At 42.3% G+C, this 20,000-nt stretch overlaps 2 protein-coding genes across 7 annotated transcripts in view; one reads left to right on the forward strand and one right to left on the reverse strand.

The window, feature by feature from the left end:
* Positions 1 to 5,682, forward strand: part of si:dkey-112e17.1 — a 9,993-nt gene extending 4,311 nt beyond the window's left edge. For 3 of the 5 annotated variants that reach the window (XM_047817960.1, XM_047817958.1, XM_047817961.1), the window contains exons 2-7: positions 1 to 100; positions 1,445 to 1,496; positions 1,673 to 1,775; positions 2,181 to 2,341; positions 3,720 to 3,950; positions 4,291 to 5,682. The exon at positions 1 to 100 is cut by the window's left edge and continues 739 nt beyond it. In XM_047817960.1, coding sequence (XP_047673916.1) covers positions 1 to 100; positions 1,445 to 1,496; positions 1,673 to 1,775; positions 2,181 to 2,341; positions 3,720 to 3,950; positions 4,291 to 4,713 — 1,070 coding nt within the window. In that variant the 3' untranslated portion in view covers positions 4,714 to 5,682. The remainder of the gene's footprint in view (positions 101 to 1,444; positions 1,497 to 1,672; positions 1,776 to 2,180; positions 2,342 to 3,719; positions 3,951 to 4,290) is intronic. The other 2 variants (XM_047817959.1, XM_027143302.2) reach the window with 2 other exon arrangements.
* A 1,430-nt stretch (positions 5,683 to 7,112) lies between these two features.
* On the reverse strand, positions 7,113 to 18,973 carry chfr (checkpoint with forkhead and ring finger domains, E3 ubiquitin protein ligase). 2 transcript variants are annotated; one of them, XM_027143313.2, is made up of 18 exons: positions 18,744 to 18,973; positions 17,442 to 17,616; positions 14,498 to 14,597; positions 14,230 to 14,339; positions 13,856 to 13,915; positions 13,561 to 13,734; positions 13,275 to 13,376; positions 13,025 to 13,181; positions 12,696 to 12,850; positions 11,879 to 12,041; positions 11,671 to 11,798; positions 11,252 to 11,368; positions 10,625 to 10,702; positions 10,402 to 10,472; positions 10,098 to 10,185; positions 9,601 to 9,708; positions 9,429 to 9,501; positions 7,113 to 9,300 (listed from the first exon to the last, which is right to left on the reverse strand). In XM_027143313.2, exons 2-18 carry the CDS (start codon positions 17,575 to 17,577, stop codon positions 9,258 to 9,260), a joined length of 1,863 nt encoding a protein of 620 aa, XP_026999114.1. In that variant the 5' UTR covers positions 17,578 to 17,616; positions 18,744 to 18,973; the 3' UTR covers positions 7,113 to 9,257. The 2 variants fall into 2 exon arrangements, 1 of the variants encoding a protein (XP_026999114.1); XR_003440124.2 differs by lacking the exons at positions 7,113 to 9,300; positions 9,429 to 9,501; positions 9,601 to 9,708 and having other exon boundaries at positions 10,402 to 10,503.
* Positions 18,974 to 20,000: the final 1,027 nt, after the last annotated feature.

A 20,000-nucleotide genomic window follows, 5' to 3' on the forward strand; every position in this document is an offset into this window, starting at 1 on the left:
CGGCGCCCTCTGTTGGTGCGGTAGAAGCGCTGCTCGCTGCCGTTAGCCTTGTTGCTTTGTTGGCTTTGAGTCTTATGATCGTTCTGTGTGTGACTCTGAGGTAAGATGAGTGTCACCATACATCAGGCTTTCATCAGGCACTGTTTCTGCTCTCAATGTGTAAAATCATCAGCATTAGCATTAGCAACGGGCGTGGCAGCTTTTGGCCCAGCCGGATCTTTTGTCCTCTGTTTTCAGTTGATTTAGTCGTCTTTCTTCTGGAAAATGGCCTGATTTCGATTGCGCTTTTTCCTCAAAGGCCAAAAAAAGAGAAACCCACATGAATGTATTTACTGAAGCACAAACACGAGCGCCTGCTGTTTATTATTATTATTCCTAGATAAAGCCGTTTTTTTCCCCTCACTATGGGGAGATCAGTTGGGGTAACACTGTCACTGACACTGGAGACTCCTTCCATGTGAACTAAACCTCTGCTTACAAACACACTCACATCTGCTGCTGAAAACTAATCACATTGTCCTAAAACTAATCACCTTCTGACCGCTCGAGGGCCAGAACTCAGCAGCGTATGGGCTTTAAATCAACTGGGCGACATGATTAACGTCATCCATATGGTGATCTTACTGCGAGCTCCTGAGACATTCTGGTTGTTGTTGATGATATTTTATATAAATGAATAAGAATTTAATAATAAAATTTAATTACTGATTAAAATTAGCTTCTAATTAGTTATTTTAGGTTTAATTATTATTATTTTATTGTGTAGATGGGAAGGTGGGTGATTGAAGTGTGTTGAGGTGTGTTGAGGCGTGTTGAGGAGTGTTGAGGCGTGTTGAGGAGTGTTGAGGCGTGTTGAGGTGTGTTGAGGCGTGCCGAGGCATCTGTGTTGATGTGATAAGGTTATAAATGTTCCATAAGGTTATAAATGTTCCATAAGGTTATAAATGTTCCATAAGGTTATAAATGTTCCATAAGGTTTACTACACAAACAGAAGATTGTGGTGGTGTTAGATGTTCAGTTGTGCTGAAGGTTTCTGGTGTTACACAATGTTCTGTTCTCTAAAGACTAAAATCCTCAGTGAAGAAAAATAAATCTCTAAGCTGAGAGACGACGTGCAGCAGCTGGAGGGCAAAAGATCAAACAATTACCCCCCAATTTTACCCAGAAAACATCCAGCACCAACCATCTATATCACTTTATACAGAGACAACACACACTCAGGACATGTGTTTGTGTGTGTGTGCGTGTGTGTGTGTGTGTGTGTGTCTGTCTGTGTGTCTGTCTGTGTGTCTGTGTGTGTGTGTCTGTCTGTGTGTGTGTCTGTGTGTGTGTGTGTGTGTGTGTGTGTGTGTAAAATGTATAAAAGTTGATTATAATTGTGACAATAACACAACAGTAACTAATAAGAACTGAAGAGAAATTCTGTTTATTTTTTATCTTCAGACCAAAACTGTGTGTAAAAGCCTCCACCATGACGACATCCATCACCTCGGAGGTAAACAGAGTTGTGCTCAGGTTGTGTCAACTTGTAAAGTTTGTGTTTAGTAAGTGGCTTATAGTTATAAGTTGTGTAGTTGTGTTTGTGTGTGTGTGTGTGTGTGTGTGTGTGTGTGTGTGTGTGTGTGTGTGTGTGTGTGTGTGTGTGTGTGTGTGTGTGTGTGTGTGTTTCAGGTCCCAGGTCAGAACCTGCACACTGATGACAGTGAACTTCAGCTGGTTACAGCAAACGTCTCTGAGCAAGAACTCAACAAACACAAAACCTTACCCCACACAGGTAAGGCCCTCCCCTTACCCCACACAGGTAAGGCCCTCCCCTTACCCCACACAGATAAGGCCCTCCCCTTACCCCACACGGGTAAGGCCCTCCCCTTACCCCACACGGGTAAGGCCCTCCCCTTACCCCACACAGGTAAGGCCCTCCCCTTACCCCACACAGGTAAGGCCCTCCCCTTACCCCACACAGGTAAGGCCCTCCCCTTACCCCACACGGGTAAGGCCCTCCCCTTACCCCACATGGGTAACGCCATTCTCTTACCCCACACGGGTAACACCCTCCTTTTATCTTACACAGGTAATGCCCTCCCCTTACACCACACGGGTAACGCCCTTCTCTTACCCCACACGGGTAACACCCTCCCCTTACCCCACACAGGTAACGCCCTTCTCTTACCCCACACAGGTAACGCCCTTCTCTTACCCCACACAGGTAAGGCTCCAGTATGCCAAAGTTCCCAAAATGTTGTGCTGGACTGTTCTGATGGTCTGATGGAGATGGAATTGGGAGCAGATGAAGTATTTGTTATCTCAAACACAACCACACCATCGTTTTCTCCTTGCACGGTACACACACGCGCACACACACACACACACACACACACACACCTGGTCTTTTAAATAAAGTGAAATATTTACTTGCTGTGTGTTCAGTGAGGAACTGAATGTACTGCGACGTGTTTAATCAGATTATCTCGTACAGTTGTAGTGGATTATTGGGATTAAAGTGTGATTAGTTACTAAACCTCTTTGTGCTATGAAGTGGATTTGGGACGTGTCCATGGTTCAGGAGCAGCAGTGCTGTCAGTCTCACACTCGAGCAGACAGACGGGTCTCTCACACACTCAAGGCACAACCATCACCGTCAATTGTGTTTGCTTTCATTACTAATTTACATCAAAAAGCAAAACCAAAATGTGTGTATTCTAGTCACTGGTCAGTAGTCACTAGTCAGTAGTCACTAGTCACTGGTCAGTAGTCACTGGTCAGTAGTCACTAGTCACTGGTCAGTAGTCACTGGTCAGTAGTCACTAGTCACTGGTCAGTAGTCACTGGTCACTAGTCAGTAGTCACTAGTCAGTAGTCACTGGTCACTAGTCAGTAGTCACTGGTCAGTAGTCGGTAGTCACTGGTCAGTAGTCACTAGTCAGTAGTCACTAGTCAGTAGTCACTGGTCACTGGTCAGTAGTCACTGGTCAGTAGTCACTGGTCAGTAGTCACTGGTCAGTAGTCACTGGTCAGTAGTCACTGGTCACTAGTCAGTAGTCACTGGTCAGTAGTCACTAGTCAGTAGTCACTGGTCACTAGTCAGTAGTCACTGGTCACTAGTCAGTAGTCACTGGTCACTAGTCACTAGTCAGTAGTCACTGGTCAGTAGTCACTGGTCAGTAGTCACTGGTCAGTAGTCACTGGTCAGTAGTCACTGGTCAGTAGTCACTGGTCAGTAGTCACTGGTCACTAGTCAGTAGTCACTGGTCAGTAGTCACTGGTCAGTAGTCACTGGTCAGTAGTCACTGGTCACTAGTCAGTAGTCACTGGTCAGTAGTCACTAGTCAGTAGTCACTGGTCAGTAGTCACTAGTCAGTAGTCACTGGTCACTAGTCAGTAGTCACTGGTCACTAGTCACTGGTCAGTAGTCACTGGTCACTGGTCAGTAGTCACTGGTCAGTAGTCACTGGTCAGTAGTCACTGGTCACTGGTCAGTAGTCACTGGTCATCAGCCATCACCAGATGTGGGTCTTTGTGTCTCACATGCTGTGTAGCGCCTGAGGCTTGGATCCGATCTGGTTCTGTTCTGCGGTGTCCGAGTCCGACGCTACAGACGAGTCGGTGCAAAACGTCTGACTGATGATTGTGTTTGTTGTAAATTCTTTGTTATTTTTCAAGCAACTTCAGTGTTTTTTACTTCTAATAATTATCGTGAACGTTTCGGTTTTTCCCGCAGCAGCACGAACGTTTTCTGCGACACTGTGACACGGGATCTGTGCAGCCGTCTGATTGGATGCCTCACAGCGAACCCTCTAATTGGCCAAGTCGTGGCAGCCATGTTGGATCAGCGCGTCCCCGAGCATGGAGCGTCCGAACCTTCCATGACTTCCTGCTTCCTCTTCCTCAATTAAACAGGAAGTGGTGCAGCTGGAATTTAACGAGCCCCTTCACCAAACTAGTGGACACTGTGAGTGCATCTGTTGTTATTAATTATTATTATTATTATTATTATTATAAATGAATGAGCTTTTATTCAAGTATAAAGATTACTTCTTTTATTTATTAAACAGTGATCTGGGTCCCTTTTAGTGTCCATAACTGTATAAACTCAGACTTCTGTCTCATTGCAGTTGATTATCAGGATTGAAGCGTGACGAGTGTGATATAAAAACACAACACACACTCGACACACACTCGACACACACACTCGACACACTGCTGTCACTCACACATCTGTTTCACATAATATTGTAGAAATTAGTCATAGATAATCTTCTACATGTTGACTGATGCTTTTGGTTCCTCAGGTTTCTCCAGGGTCTGATGGTGTGAAGGTTCCTTCAGCTCCGAATCAGCAGCGCTACAACAGTTCACGGTCTCACACGTCTGAGCAGCTCTGCGAGCCCGATGCTGCCCTCTGTGGCCTGGAGCAAGGAGTGGAAGTGAAAATCTGCAGGTTCTCTGCTGCTGCTGCTGATGATGATGATGATAATCTCACCATTCCTGTGTTCGCCATTTCAGAAGAAGACGATCGAGAACCTCTAGTTTCAGCTGAACATCAAAACCAAGAGAAAAACTGTGAGAGCGGGAATTGCGAGTCCTTCCCTACATTAGGCTCCACCCACTTTACGGTAGAGGAGTTGGATGTTTATAAAAACAGCAGTAAGATCCAGCTTCCCTCACTGAGCCATGTGACCGTTCCATGCGACTCTGTGGGAAAGGACATATGATCGACTCGACCGCATCGTCATAACCAACAGCGTGTGTTTGTGTGCAGCGTCCCTGTTATTATCTCATCATAAAACATGGCAGAAGTTTTAATCTAATTTATTCTAATGCCTGTGTACTGTGTCGTGTGTATACTGCTGGATTTACACAAACACTTTAAACTGCTTTTAAAGCAGGAATTTTGAGCTTCATAGTTGAAGTGGACTCCAAGTGTTCCTGTGCCTGAGATATAAAGGAAACATTAACATAAAAAACTGCATAGAATCGAGTTCTGTTAGCTTCAAGTGCTTCAGAGCTGCAGATCTAAATGATTCAAACGATTCAAACGATTGTTTCTGATTCTTAATCGTATTTGAATCATATATTATTGAACTTTAGAATTTAGTACGGCAATATGCGTTTTGTGTGTGTGAGAGTGACTGTGTGTGCGTGTGCATGTACATTTGTATGTATGCGTGTGTGAGTTCATGTGTGTTTGATTGTGTGTGCACTTGTGCATGTGTGTGTGTGCGTGAGTGTGTGTGTGTGCATGTGTACGTGTGTGTGTGTGTACGTGTGTGTGCATGTGTATGTGTGTGTGTGCATGTTTACGTGGGTGTGTAAACACAAGCGTCTTTGTTTTTTCACAGTGTGTCAGTGAGACGTGTCAGCTGATGGATTCCTACATTAATAGTTGTTTCTTTACGTAACGAGGCGCATTTTTGACGTGTATAAATATTTAAACATTTTGTGGAGTGAATTAAACGTTATTGTCTAATTCCAGCACATAACAGTTCTGTGGTGTGTAATATTAGTGTTATAATACACACTTTGTTCTAGCTCACTTCACTGCTGGTGTTTTGTTCCTAATAGATGATTAATGCTGCTAAATCGTTCACTGTTGTGCTTTAAAGGGAAAAATGATTACTGATGAAAAGAAGAAATGCAGAAAGTAACAAATCACTAGAAATAAAATATTCTGTGAAGTACAACATCGGCTGCAGTGACGTGTTTCTGATGAAATGTCTGTGAAGATTTGTGTAGAATTAAGAGAAGTTAAAGGCCTCGTTAATCACGGTGATGATTTTATTAACAGTTCTGAATGTTTCTCACTTTAAACCACCAGAAGGACGACGTGGGGTTCGGCTCGGGGGACAGGACTAACCTGAGCCTCAGGGGAATGTAGAAGTGTGAGACGGCTGAGGACACACACACACATGCACACAGACACACACACACAGACACACACATGCACACAGACACACACACAGACAGTATAAGGAGTAAACTGCAGTATTATGTGAGAGAGTGATGATAAATGATGCTGTAAACAGTACTGAGATGTTGGACAGTGTGATGTGACGTCAGATTAAATACTCAGATTAATACAACACTATTATGTGGGATTGTAAAAATATGTAGTGTGTGTAATATAATACACACACACACACACACACACACTTAAATTTCAGCCTTAGCTCTCCAGTGTAGTGTGTGATGGTCCAAAAGTAAGTGCACTGCTGACTGTCTCCTGAAACCAACAGTCTGAATTTCAGGAGTAAAGAAAGTCCATTTTTCACCCTTTAATATTTTGATGTTCTGATATTTTCTTCAAATTCATACTGGAGGTCATTGGGATCGAGCTGTAAACAGCAGCACAGGATTGGTCTGATTATCACACTCCAAAGCTGAGACACTGGGTTTGAAGTTCACACCTGTGTGTGTCTTATATTATGAACTGGTTAGCACGTTCGCCTCACACGATTCCCGCCTCCGCCTTGTGTGTGTGGAGTTTGCATGTTCTCCCCGTGCCTCGGGGGTTTCCTCCGGGTACTCCGGTTTCCTCCCCCGGTCCAAAGACATGCATGGTAGGTTGATTGGCATCTCTGGAAAATTGTCCGTAGTGTGTGTGTGAGTGAATGAGAGTGTGTGTGTGCCCTGTGATGGGTTGGCACTCTGTCCAGGGTGTATCCTGCCTCGATGCCCGATGACGCCGGAGATAGGCACAGAGAAGTTCGGATAAGCGGTAGTAAATGAGTGAATGAATAACTGTTAGTTACTGAGGTCAAGACCAAAGCAGACCAAACATCTGCTAATGTTACCCTCACACGTCAGAGCTGAAATGTAAGTAGTGATCAGGGTCGTGTCATGTTTGTAATACAGTTGGGTTTCAGCATGATGTACTTCAGTGATATTTCAGTATGATGTAGCAGGTGTGTGTCAGTCACACGTAGTATGTAGGGATTGTGATGGTATTTGGAACACGTGCTGATCTAAAGATCCCTGTACACAAAATTTTATTTTACAATATTTATTGCTGCTTTATTATTACTGCAGTAAACAATATTTGAAGTCTTTCTTTTAGTAACGGAGGCACGACACACACACACACACACACACACACACACACACACAACAGGCCTTCAACTCACACTGTGTGCATTTAATGAACATGAGTGAACACACAAAGCAGGTTACAGAATTCTCTTTCACTCTATTGCTCCAGCTTGGATGAGGTAGAAGGAGAGCGAAAGCGTTTTAACTCTAAAACCTATACAATGGTTGTTTTTGTGTGAACATTTAAATAGAATACAAAATTATAACACAAAGTGGTTTCTGAAGCTCAGTTCACTCCCAAATTGATGCTTCAAAATGTCCTAAACATCCACGCGGCTCATTAGGAGGCATCTGAATCGGACCTGGACTGACGCTCGGTGCGGCCTTTACCCAAGGAGCACGCACGCTTCATATTACACTACAGAAGGGCTACAACAAAGACTCGTTTATACCACTATCCAAGATGACAAAATAAGTGTGTTTACATTTTATAAGTAGCTTTGACAGAACTAGTGTGTGTTCTATCAGCACGTTAAGTCTACGGGCTAAACCTTTACTCGTGCTGTTTTTATCCTAAACATTTGCAAACATCACAGCCGTTATACGGCAGACACAAAGACTAATACACCAGTTCACTTCTTTCTTTTTAGGACTGAGTACTTAAGGCCTCAGAGTGTTAAGACATTAATAATCAGACTTACTGGCATCTCGAGTGCAACGTTAGAGCAAAAGACGAGTTAGAATAAGGCTGAAAATGACTTACAGCGGTCAAAGTGGATAAAAATGACTGGCTTTGTCATGATTGTATTACTGAGAGTGAGACATTCTCTCAGCTTGTCAGCAAAATAATTGACGATAACGTCAGCGTAATTAACACTACGTATGGACGGCGGCAGGCGTGACAGCGCAGACTGAACATAAACCTGTTACACAGAGACAAACTCCAGGCTGCTGCAGTGGACTGAATGTGACTGCAGTACCGAACAGTATGAAGCACTGAATCACTTTACACTGTGGCTTAGTTAAAGGAGACTGGAACAAATCCGAGCTGAATGAGACACTGGCACGGTGACATCATCTCTCTCAGTGTTCAGTAACTGTGTAGTATGACGTGTTATTGCTGTATAGGACGTGCTATAATACTATAAGTCTTTGGAGAGTACGGTATGATGTAGGACACTCACGTCATCGTACCGTATCGTTACCGTGTCAGGGAAATTCCTGCAGACATCCACGTGTAGGATTAAAGTACTTAGTAAGAAGAAGAAGAAAAAGAAGACGACGTGTGTGATATAAAAGTGTTGTGTGAGAAACAATCTGTCGCTTTAAGTCGAGGCTTTATCCCAAAAACTAGAACAGAATCTGTAATAAATCAACTAAAACTTTTTACAGTGATTATTTTATGCTGCAAAGATTTCTCACGTGTTAATATACTAGTTAGTGCGTGTTTAGGCTACTCTGCTTGTTACGGTGCACTCGGTCGTCACTAAACTCTATTCACATGGCTTTAATGAACACACAGCAGTCGTACAGAGAGACCGGTGTGACTTACTGACTCCTAACAGCCCTTAGTGAAGTGTAGGTCGTAATTACACAGAAAATAACGATTGATGCAGAGCAGGAAAAAGTGAAAGCAGCGGCTGACTGAGGTGATGAGCAGCAGTGCTTTAGCCTGTTCTGCATCGGATAGATCAGACAGCGATCGCGTGCATGTGTGTGTGAGAGAGAAAAAGAAAGACGTATCCAACACGTGATTAAATACAAAATGTGCACAGAATTAACCCCACTGAGGAAGCTCGGGATGGGGACCGGAAGCCGAGCGGTGACTTCTGAGAGATAAAAAGGCTTCATATAGAATAGATTTTACACACAATATCATGAGAAGTGACAGAAAGCTGAATCTCAAAGCAGAAAATAAACTGGATTAATTATCATCATAACTGAGAGTGAAGTGATTATATATTACATCACACGTGGTCATTAGGCAGAAAGTTTAATTAAGCGTCGGATTAACGAGCGCTCCGTCTTCACACAGTCACACGTTACAGTAGGATCTGACTGCTCGGCTCGACGCCATGAGAAAGTGCAGACGAACTAAGATATCTCTCTTACAAAGCGCACACAGCCTCCTCACCACTAAACAGACTGAATTTGCATATCGTAAAACACAAAGATTGTTAAAGAGGAAAAATACGTCCAGAGCCGTGACATCGCCGTCCAGAACACAGGCTCAGTTCTTAAAGCGTGTCTGCTCACATACGTGGTTAAATTTCCTGAAAAAAGGGAAGAAACAACATGAAAATATGATCAATGATGTAAATCTATTAAAATGGTCTAAACATGATCTGACGCCCTCTGCTGGGATCTTAGAGAATTACACAAAAGAGATGTAGAGACTTACATGGCATGATGAGCTTTGATTTGTGTTCTGCAATTACGACCCCAATAACAGTCCGGTCTCATCGTCACTGCAGCTGGGGGGCATTCAGTTAATACCACCAGTCAATATGTGTTCATTCAAGTGTGTGTGTGTGTGTGTGTGTGTGAGAGGGAGTGTGTGTGTGTGTGTGTACCTGGTAACTCAGCAGCAGGAATGTTAGCTCTATAAGCATATGCAAGCTCTTTAAAGAAGCGAAGTCCACAGCAGTAACACAGGAAGGAGTTTCCATTGATACGGTAATCTGGTGAACACACACACACACACGTACACACACACACACACAGAGTGAGTAGTGGCCACTAATATCAATTATCTCATGAAACATGAATAGTATCAGCATAGTAACACACACCTTCATAACTTTATATGAAGTATATTTTCAGTAAAGTCATTTATTATATATTTTTGTACTGTCCCTAAAACAAAGCTCTAGCTCCCTCTACTGGTCATGTGAAGTGACCTACAAGCTGTTACTCACAGATGTCAAAAACACAGTTTGTTATCTTTTTAGTCATGTTACACACCCACACACACACACACACACACTCTCACACACACACACTCTCACACACACACACTCTCACACACACACACACACACACACACACACACACACACACAGAGTTTTACCAGACAGGTGGTAGAGGCCTTGCTGTGTGTGCTGTAGCGCCTCCTGCAACATCACCTTCCACGTCTTTCCTCTGGAACTCAAGTAATTCTGATATTGCAAAAATGTTTACAGCTTTATATTTACTTTAATACACATGAACTCAGTCTCAATGTAAATCTTTAAGATCAACTATAAAGGAATGATGTAAAATCCAGAAATTTAAGGCTTTAAATATTCCTCAATTCTTTATAGTTTCTGTGAAAAATCTACATCTTTCTATTTCTTGTAATTGAGCGTAATAATGGAGTGACGGAGTTATTTTACCTGCAGGACCTCAGACTCATAGTGATTGTTGTTGAGGACACCATCCAGACATTTATCAGTCAGGTCCAGATCTGTCAGAACAGTAACAAAAACACCACCACACTACTAATGATCGTTATTACACACGGAGAGATTTAACAATAAATATACAGACTTATGTTTAAAGGTCCATTAAGGAGAAGCACATGTTTAATATGAACACACTGACCAATCAGAGACTTACCACTAAACTGTGCCAGACAACCCCGACACCCCACGCAGCCCCAATACAGGTGACAGAACGGCCTCTGACACACCAAACCTGAGCAGAAACAGGAAGTGAGTTCAGCCAATCAGGCGCACTGTAGACAACTGGACTCTTTAGAACTATCACAATGTAGCCAATCAGATCACACTGAACAGTACATAACCAATCATGGACTCTGCTTCACATCTACAATGCTGTAATAAGTCCCTCATCACTTCATCCCCATGTTACCCCATGTGTGTGTGAGTGAGTGTATGTGAGTGTGTGTGTCAGTGTATGTGATTGTATGTGAGTGTGTGAGTGTGTATGTGAGTGTGTGATTGTGTATGTGAGTGTACGTGTGTATGTATGTGGCTGTGAGTGTATGTCAGTGTATGTGAGCATGTGTGTGTATGTGAGTGTGTGTGTGTGTGTGTGTATGTGAGTGTGTGTGTGTGTATGTGTGTGTGTATGTGCGCGATTGTATGTGTGTGTGTGTGTGAGTGTGTGGCTGTGAGTGTATGTCAGTGTATGTGAGCATGTGTGTGAGCGTATGTGAGCATGTGTGTTAGTGTATGTGTGTGTATGTGTATGTGTGTCTGAGCGTATGTGTGTCACACTCACAGTGCTGGGGGGAGGAGTTAGTGCCCACATGCTCTGCCCTGCGATCAGGCATTGGCTGTAAACAGCAGGTACAGATCAGGTGACTGCTAGGAGAGGGACAGGTAAACTTCTGAGTGTCTGAGGATGAGGAAAGAAACAGATGAGAGGGTCAGATAAATGTCCCCAAACTGATCTGGGTACAGGGGTTAATAAAGGCACATCTGTCTGTCATAAACTTTATTATATAACTTGCTAGATAATACAAAAGCTGATGTTTGTGATTAACTGTTGAGATTTAAACTAAGCTCCACCTCTACAGGTTAGTGTCAGTGTGGTAGTCTGGTGGTGAAGGTGTCATGCTACCATTCAGAAGGGCCCCTGCTGGGCCCCTGAGCGAGGCCCTTGACCCTCAGTAGCTCTGGATGATGATGTTCCGTTACCTGTGTGTATATGAGAGGATGTAGACGGTGCGTCTGGGTTCAGCAGACTGGTGGGGTAATGTCCCCAGGGGGCGATGGTTAAGTTCACTTTATAACCTGGACACTGCCTGCACATCAGGTACGGCTGACTGCAGACACACCACAAAGCTCAGGGTCTCAGGAAATATCAACACCACCCGATTATATAAATTAGAATGTTATTGCTGACCTGAGATCAGACGTGTCACTGTCGTTATCAGACAGTTCAAACAGATAATCAGAGCTTCCTTCTTCATCAGAGAAATATCTCTCTACTTTGGGCTGCAGCATGTCCTGTGTGATCTTATTACGAGCGTCCATGCTGCGTTTGTCCTCCTCACTGCGGCACTTCTCTGTTACACACACACACACACACACACACACACACACACACACACACAGACAGACACACAGACAGACACACACACACACAGACACACACACACACAGACAGACACACACACACAGACACACACACACACACAGACACACACACACACAGACACACACACACAGACACACACACACAAACAGACACACACACAAACAGACACACACACAAACAGACACACACACAAACAGACACACACACAAACAGACACACACACAAACAGACACACACACAAACAGACACACACACAAACAGACACACACACAAACAGACACAGACAGACAGACACACACACACACACAGACACACAGACACAGAGACCATATTCCCAATCTGTATATTTATATTATCATTTTGGTTGAAGAACACGAGTGTCCTGCACAAAGCCCTGACTCTGACTGAACGTCACTGAACCCCTCTGATGAACTGAACACTGGCTGCACCCCAGATCTCCTCAATGCTAAAAGCTTTGTTGTACAATGTTGACCAACATCCCAGAGCTTTAACCACTGAGCATTGTCTCACATCCTCTTGTAGCTCAACAAACAAACCTAGTGGAAGGCCTTCCAGAAGAGAGAATGTGTGTGTGTGTGTGTGTGTGTGTGTGTGTTAGTACCGGGGTGTTGAAGCAGGTAAGCCTCGACCAGGTTGTTGAGGATGTGGTTTTTGCGGATTCTCTCCACGGGACAGCGGCAGGTGGGACAGAGGGAGGAACGCTCCATCCACTCAGAGTAACAAGCTGCACAGAATGTGTGCATACAGGGCTGCAGACTACACACACACACACACACACACACACACACACACACACACACACACACACACACACACACACACACACACACACACACACACACACACACACACACACACACACACACACACAGTTAAACGCCTGCTGGAACCCGATGCTGTATCTCGCTGTAACTGCTGCATGCACTGTACCTGACACAGTCGTATAGTAAATCCTGACAGATGATGCAGGTGAGAGATTCCTCCATCTTATCTGTTTTACTTCCTTCACCTCCATCCGTCCCCGATTTAGGAGGAACTGCTGCAGCGCCGGTTTCACCAACATCGGAATACATCACGTACGGATCATCTGTAAGTAGGACATAGGGGAAAAAGTCCCTCTTGGCATAAACACAATAACAGAGAGAGACCAGAGCTGTCTGTTTTATTTAAGGTCACTCACCTGTTTTCTGTCTCTTCCTGTCTGGCTGCACACACTCGTCTATCTCTCTCTCTCCATCTGTACGCTTCACTGACGTCTGTGTTGACCTCACCTCACTAAAACCTGCAGAATCAAAAAGCAGCTGAAAACTTTGTGTGTGTGCATGTGTGTGTGTGTGTGTGTTACATCTGTCCTGCTTTAATGTGTGTGTATGTTAAATCTGACCTGTTTGTGTGTGTGTGTATTAAATCTCACTTGTGTGTGTTAAATCTCACCTGTTCCTGTTTGTGTGTGTGTTAAATCTCACCTGTTCCTGTGTGTGTTGTTGGCATGGCGATGTTGTAAGAAGTAGAGGGTTGAGATTCCTCAAATCCGGGCTGGATCTTCATCTCCTGCGGTACGAATGGGAGTGTAACAGGTTCCACAGGAGCAGGATCAACATCTGGGTCGATTCTGTCCATCAGGTCTGAACACGATAACTCTAAATAAATAAATAAACAAACAAACACAAAGTGAAACTGCTGTGTGTGTCAGCAGACATGATGAAGGACGGACAGCCAGTTATGATGATTATTGTTATGATGGTTGTGATTATTTCGCACCTTCAGTGTCCTGAGAGTCTGAGTGTGAAGGAGTCATGGAGTGATAAACGTATGCGATGTCTGAAATAAACACACACACACACACACACACACGATGTTCGTATATAAACTGTTAATGATTACAAAGTGAAAATGATTCTGCACTGTTTTATGTTCACGATACACACTTCAGCTTTGCTTCTATTCATTTATACTCTAAATATTAATAAATGTATGTCATTAAATAACAATAATTAATTTTAAAAAGTTTTTTTTTTTTTTAAACACTATCACCACACATCTGTTTGTAAATGACAACAAGCTATCGTGTGTTTGCTTCCAGCAGTAATGAAGGCAGTTAAAACGGGGAGCGAATCAGAAGCTGGGCGTCTCACTCTGCTCTGGTTCACTCTTCCTGTACACAAAGTAGATGACGTCACCACTCTGCAGTAAGTGTTTCTGTCTCTTCACCAGTTTGGACATGTTTATCACCGTCCCGTTCGTACTGGAAGGAACAAACAAGAATTAATAAACGAAGCTCGTTACTGAATCCTGGATCCTGATTGGTCAGAAGGTTGTGTTTAAAACACTAGGGGAAGTGATGGACTAGGGAAAAAGATCATGTTCGGTGTGATGGCGTCTCTCTCTCTCTCTCTCTCTCACCTGGTGTCCTGGAGCCAAACCTGCCCCGACTCCTGATCCTGTGTGATTTTACAGTGGTCACCGGACACCAGTTTACTGGCAGGAAATGACAGATCACAGCCTGCAAACACAACACAACCTTTATTCTTTTTCTGCATATTAATTATTATTATGAAGAACATAAATGTGCTTTTTAAATTTGTTTTAATTAAACATGTTTAAAAAATGTGTTATTTTAACAATATAAATAAATAAATCCAAAAAAAAGTCAGAAACAAATTTGCTGAGCTCTGACTGAGGAACGTATGTTTATTATATTAAAACAGTCGAGGTCGGTGGGGGGGATAGAACCATCGCACTAAAAGTTTTTACACCCTCGTATCATCTGTACAGCACACAGTAATACCTTCGATCAGCCGTGAGGTACGTGACCGTGTGTTCATTTCAAACCCAGAAGCGTTGTGATTAAGATCGGTCATGGACAAAAGTTTAGATCGGCTCATAGTCACGTAGTGTGTCTCTGTACTGTACGTACAGCTGGGCAGATGGAATGAACACTTATAGGCTTATAACACTCATTATTTTTTGGGGTGAAGTGACCAGGTCAGACTTCTTCAGGAGTGTGAACACTCAGGTCTGGGCCACTTCCATATGTGTCCTGAATCAGACCCAAATCTGATTTTTTTCCAATGTGGCCGCAGTGTGAACAGTCGAGGCCGATTTGATGTGACTTTTACGTCAATCTACATCGGCATTCGTCACAATTTTGTGCCGGAGAAAATTTTTTTTTGCGCCCGTGATAACGTGACAAACGTGACCGGTAACGTGTGTGTGTGTTAAGAGTGTTATATAAAGTGGTTACGTGAACCAGCCCATAATGTTTGCATTGAATACACCACATTATAACATTACATGATATGTTTGCTTGCACCAGATGATACATTACTTCCTCCGTAACCTCGCCAACTTTTTAACGCGACGGCGTGCCGCGTGTGACGTCATCGTTATCGTTCGTTTGCACGTGCGGGTCAGTTCGAAACTGCAAACGGTTCACACTGGTATCTGATATAGGCCACATTTTAAAAGGTAATGTGAACAGCCAAACAAAAAAATCAGATCTGAGCAAAATATCCGAATTGAGCGTTAAGACTTGCGGTGTGAACGTGGCCTAAGTGACATATTAATCAATTCGATTTTTTTTTAGGATTTTTACAGTTCTGTAGCTGATAAAACCCATATACAGAGGTGTGTGCCAACATGTGGCAGCTTGGCACAGGAGAGCGTGTCGTCTAAAAACCTCTCTCTGCTATAATCAGTCTGAAAACAGTTCATGGGGAGACGTTATAAAGTGATTTATGTGTAGAGTTTTTAGGCCTCATTATTATATATACACACGTATATTAACACTTCTGCTGCAAACTCACGTTAACTTTATTCTGTTATTACACAAATACACCTTGTAGTTTGTGAGATATACATTTAAAATAAAGCATGTTGTTTTCACAAACACGCAGAGACGTAGGCGGAGTGTGGAAGGTTTTTTATGTTTTATGTTTTTTATCTTTAGGTTTTAGGTTTTTTAGGTTTATTTATGCCACTGATATTTTTTATATAGAACATTTCTATATTTATTTAAAAATATCCTTGTGTTTTCATGTGATTTCACTCTTAAAAATGACACGAAGGATATTTTCCATATAATTATTACTTTTGAATACACTGTGCAATTGTAACCAACTTTTTACAAAGTTTATAGTTTGTTAGAATTAAATAAAAACCTTCAGCATTAACTGAAATTGTGACAGAATTAAACAGGATATTGCTCCCCTTTATGTCCTCGTATTGCTCAGGCCTACGCTTATTATTATTAAATATATAAAGTAGTCTTTTAGACCATGTCGTACGTGTGCTGTTACTGAATACAGCAAATCAGATATAATTTCTTTATTTATTTTCCTTCCTTTTTAACAGAAAAGTGTAAGTGAGTGAATAAAAGAGCGGTGTGTTGTAACCCAGGAGCAGATGTATGATGTGAGCTCTTCTTCACTCACAGCAGGCTGGGAATCAGACATTAAAGTGCTTTAGGAGAAGACAGACACAAAGCCCTACTTAATATTCGACACGCATGAGCTCTATACACTCCTTTTGTCATCGGCGCTGGGCTTTCTCTAGGTTTAGAATTAAAGAGGGCTTTGTGTGCTAAAAAATGTCCAGACCCAGCTTCAGATGTGCTAGAACATTCCACTGGGAAAACAGACTGCCTAATAGGCATGTGTCAGAAATACTCAAGAACAAAGAAGCTCTCAGACTTTTTACACTTCTAATACCATGGAGTGTGTTAGTGTGGAGTTGACATCAGGGCTGTAACCATGAAGAGATGTAGACAGAGTAGAGTGTTAGTGTATGATGTGGAAGACATCAGCTCATTACATGCAACGGTAAAAAGTACGGTACGTTCCGAAGTGATCCGATTACGCTGTGACGTGGCCGAGTACAAGAACACTGTGATGTTATATAGTGTAATAAAGTATAATGATGTAAGGAACAGTGAACAGCGGTGTAGTGCTACAGCAGGAGGTTCTCGCACTAACACAGTAAGATGACGTGAGACAGTGAGAGTAAAGTATCAGAGTACGGTGTGATGTGTTACAGTATAAAGTACAGGTTACTTTAATAACACTATGATGCTGTATAATATGATCAGGACATACAGTAAGAGAATAATATGAGTAATATTACAGGACGGTGTGAGTACGAGTGTAGTGTGATGTACAATACAATAGGAGTTGGTTTAGTTACAGTATCATATAAAGAAATGAGACAGGATGTGAGTATGAGAGTAAAGTACAGTACTTTAGCAGGGTATGACGTTGGGCAGTAATTATAAGTGTAAGTGTCAGAGTAATAATGAGATCTCACACGTGATGATGATGATGATGATGATGATGATGACAAACACACTCACCTTTCCTCCGGCCCACAGTACACTCTTTATTAACGAGTAACATAGTGAGCGTGGATTCTATAGACTCTCCGAGTCGCACCAGTTTCCCCCACGCCTGCTGCGGCTCATCCACCCTCACGTCGTCTGTTCTCTCCATCCTCCTCTCTCTTCCTTAAGCCTCCACACATCAACTCATCTACAGACCAGGGACACACATCACTTTACCACCAGATTACACACATTACACACTCACCATGTGATCAACCTGCGTGTGTTACTATGAATTTACTCTAAAGTCACACGGTTTAAAATAACACGAGGAGAGACGACGACTTCGTACGTGTCGTACAATCAGCTTTTACTGACACGTGACTTAATGAACAGTGTAAAGTGTACTGAGGGACCACCGATACTGATACGAGGCCCTCATCATCTCATAAGAGGCTCGGTGCAGCAGAGAGGATTTAATATGGAGCAGCAGATCGGATTGTCCTCAGTCACCGGATCAGTATCAGATCAAATCCTCCACATATCTTCAGGTCCAATCTGTCGGATGATTGATCTGATCAGGTGAAGGTGTGAAGTGATGCGACACAAATATGACATTAGACACGAGTTCAGGACACTGAGATCAGATCTGGGATCAGACAATATTCTAAACTCTGATATTTAATAGAGTTTATTTTTAATTAAAGAACACCGAAGGTTTCAGCACAAACAAGCAGATCAACAACAACAACAACAACAACAACAAGATTAAAGAGACTTCAATTCTTATTAAGCACGATAAAGTTTTTCTTTTTAAATCTATAATCTTAGACTTTTCTTTAACTTAACAAACAAAACAACGCGTTTTATCGAAGCAGGACGTTTACAGGCCAATAAATCTGGATGATTCTCTGGTGTTTTAAGACTATTGTGTGTTTATTAAAGACTTTATAACATTAGTGTAGTGTTTCTGAGCTCAATGCTAATTAGCTAGCGAACTTCTGCTGAACAAACCTGAGGCGTTTATAAAGAAATAAACATAAAGGTTTAACCAGATTATTTATTTAAACTGTGTAAAATATTTGTAAAAAGAAGGCAAACAGCAGCTCGGGCTAGTGTTTCTGTTAGCATGCTAATGCTAATGCTAATGCCCGAAACGCAACATTTATATATATATATATAAAGTGTTTCTGTTAGCATGCTAATGCTAATGCTAATGACCGAAACGCTACGTTTTTACACACAAACAGAAAAACAAAACAAGACCAAAAATGAAAAGGCGAATAATGACAGAAAGTAGAATATAAGCAGCAGAATATTATTATAAAACTTTACCTTTTATTTCTTTACTTTAATCCACTTCCTGTTTGTTCTGCGCCGCTTCCTTTAAACATTAAACTGATCTTTATGTTTAAATCTTTATTAATAAAACATCCAGAAGGAGATTAACATCCGGGTCCTGAGACCAGCTGAGACACGGGCAAGTCACTCACTACTGCACCTGCAAACTTACTGTCAGTAAAGAGTTTAGTGCGCGCGCACACACACACACACACACACACAAACAAAAAAACAAACAAAAAAAAAAAAAAAAACAAAAAAAAAAAAAAAACCCAAAAAAAAAAAAAAAAAAAAAAAAACAAAATCTCTTTAGGAGAGAGAGAGAGAGAGCGTTCTCTCTCCTCTCCCACACAAAAAAAACAACAACACAAATAACTGATATATCTCTCGAACACAAACAAAAAAAGATATCTATCTCTAGAGAGTATAGAGATCTACTATAAGAAACCCGCACACACAACAAACACACACACAGCACACAGCAGCACACACGCAACACACACACACTACACACGCTCGCGTGCCCGATCTCTCTCTCTATACACACAAACACAACACACACACAAACACACACACACACAACACACACACACACACAACACACAAAAAACACACACAGATCGCATATCTCTCTCTCATATCAGACTCACTAACAACACACACAAAAACACACAGCGACATCGCTATCTCTATCTCGCTCCTATCTCTCTCACGCACACACACACACACACACTCTCTCTCTAGGCTGACTCTCTCTACACACACACAACACACACACACAAACACCACAACACACAAGCTCTCTCTCTCTCGCTCTCTCTCTCACACACACACACACACACACACACACTCTCTCTCTCTCTCTCTCTCTCTCTCTCACACACACACACACGCTCTCTCTCTCTCTCTCACGCACACACACACACACTCTCTCTCTCTCTCTCTCACATACACACACACGCTCTCTCTCTCTCTCTCACACACACACACACACGCTCTCTCTCTCTCTCTCTCACACACACACACACACACACTCTCTCACACTCACTCTCTCTCTCTCTCTCTCACACACGCTAAATATTTGGTTGCCAGATCTGCCAATATGCGTCATTTACTAATGAAATGATAATTTATGTAAATAGCTATTAATATGTTTAAAAACTTTAAAATCAAAAAATTAAAATTTAAATCACCATCATCAGTTAATATTAAATATTAAAATATACAAACAAGTAAATAAGTAAATAATAA

Source organism: Tachysurus fulvidraco, chromosome 9 (assembly GCF_022655615.1).
Source record: "Tachysurus fulvidraco isolate hzauxx_2018 chromosome 9, HZAU_PFXX_2.0, whole genome shotgun sequence".
Lineage (NCBI taxonomy): Eukaryota > Metazoa > Chordata > Actinopteri > Siluriformes > Bagridae > Tachysurus > Tachysurus fulvidraco.

Excerpts from the sequence above, each read along its gene's own strand:
- chfr (XM_027143313.2), bottom strand. The coding sequence starts at position 17,577 with ATGGAGAGAACAGACGACGTGAGGGTGGATGAGCCGCAGCAGGCGTGG. Across the intron at positions 12,042-12,695 it reads TTACCTGCTTCAACACCCCG|AGAAGTGCCGCAGTGAGGAG; the intron begins GTACTAACACAC and ends TGTGTGTAACAG. Across the intron at positions 11,799-11,878 it reads AGTGACACGTCTGATCTCAG|TCAGCCGTACCTGATGTGCA; the intron begins GTCAGCAATAAC and ends GTGTGTCTGCAG.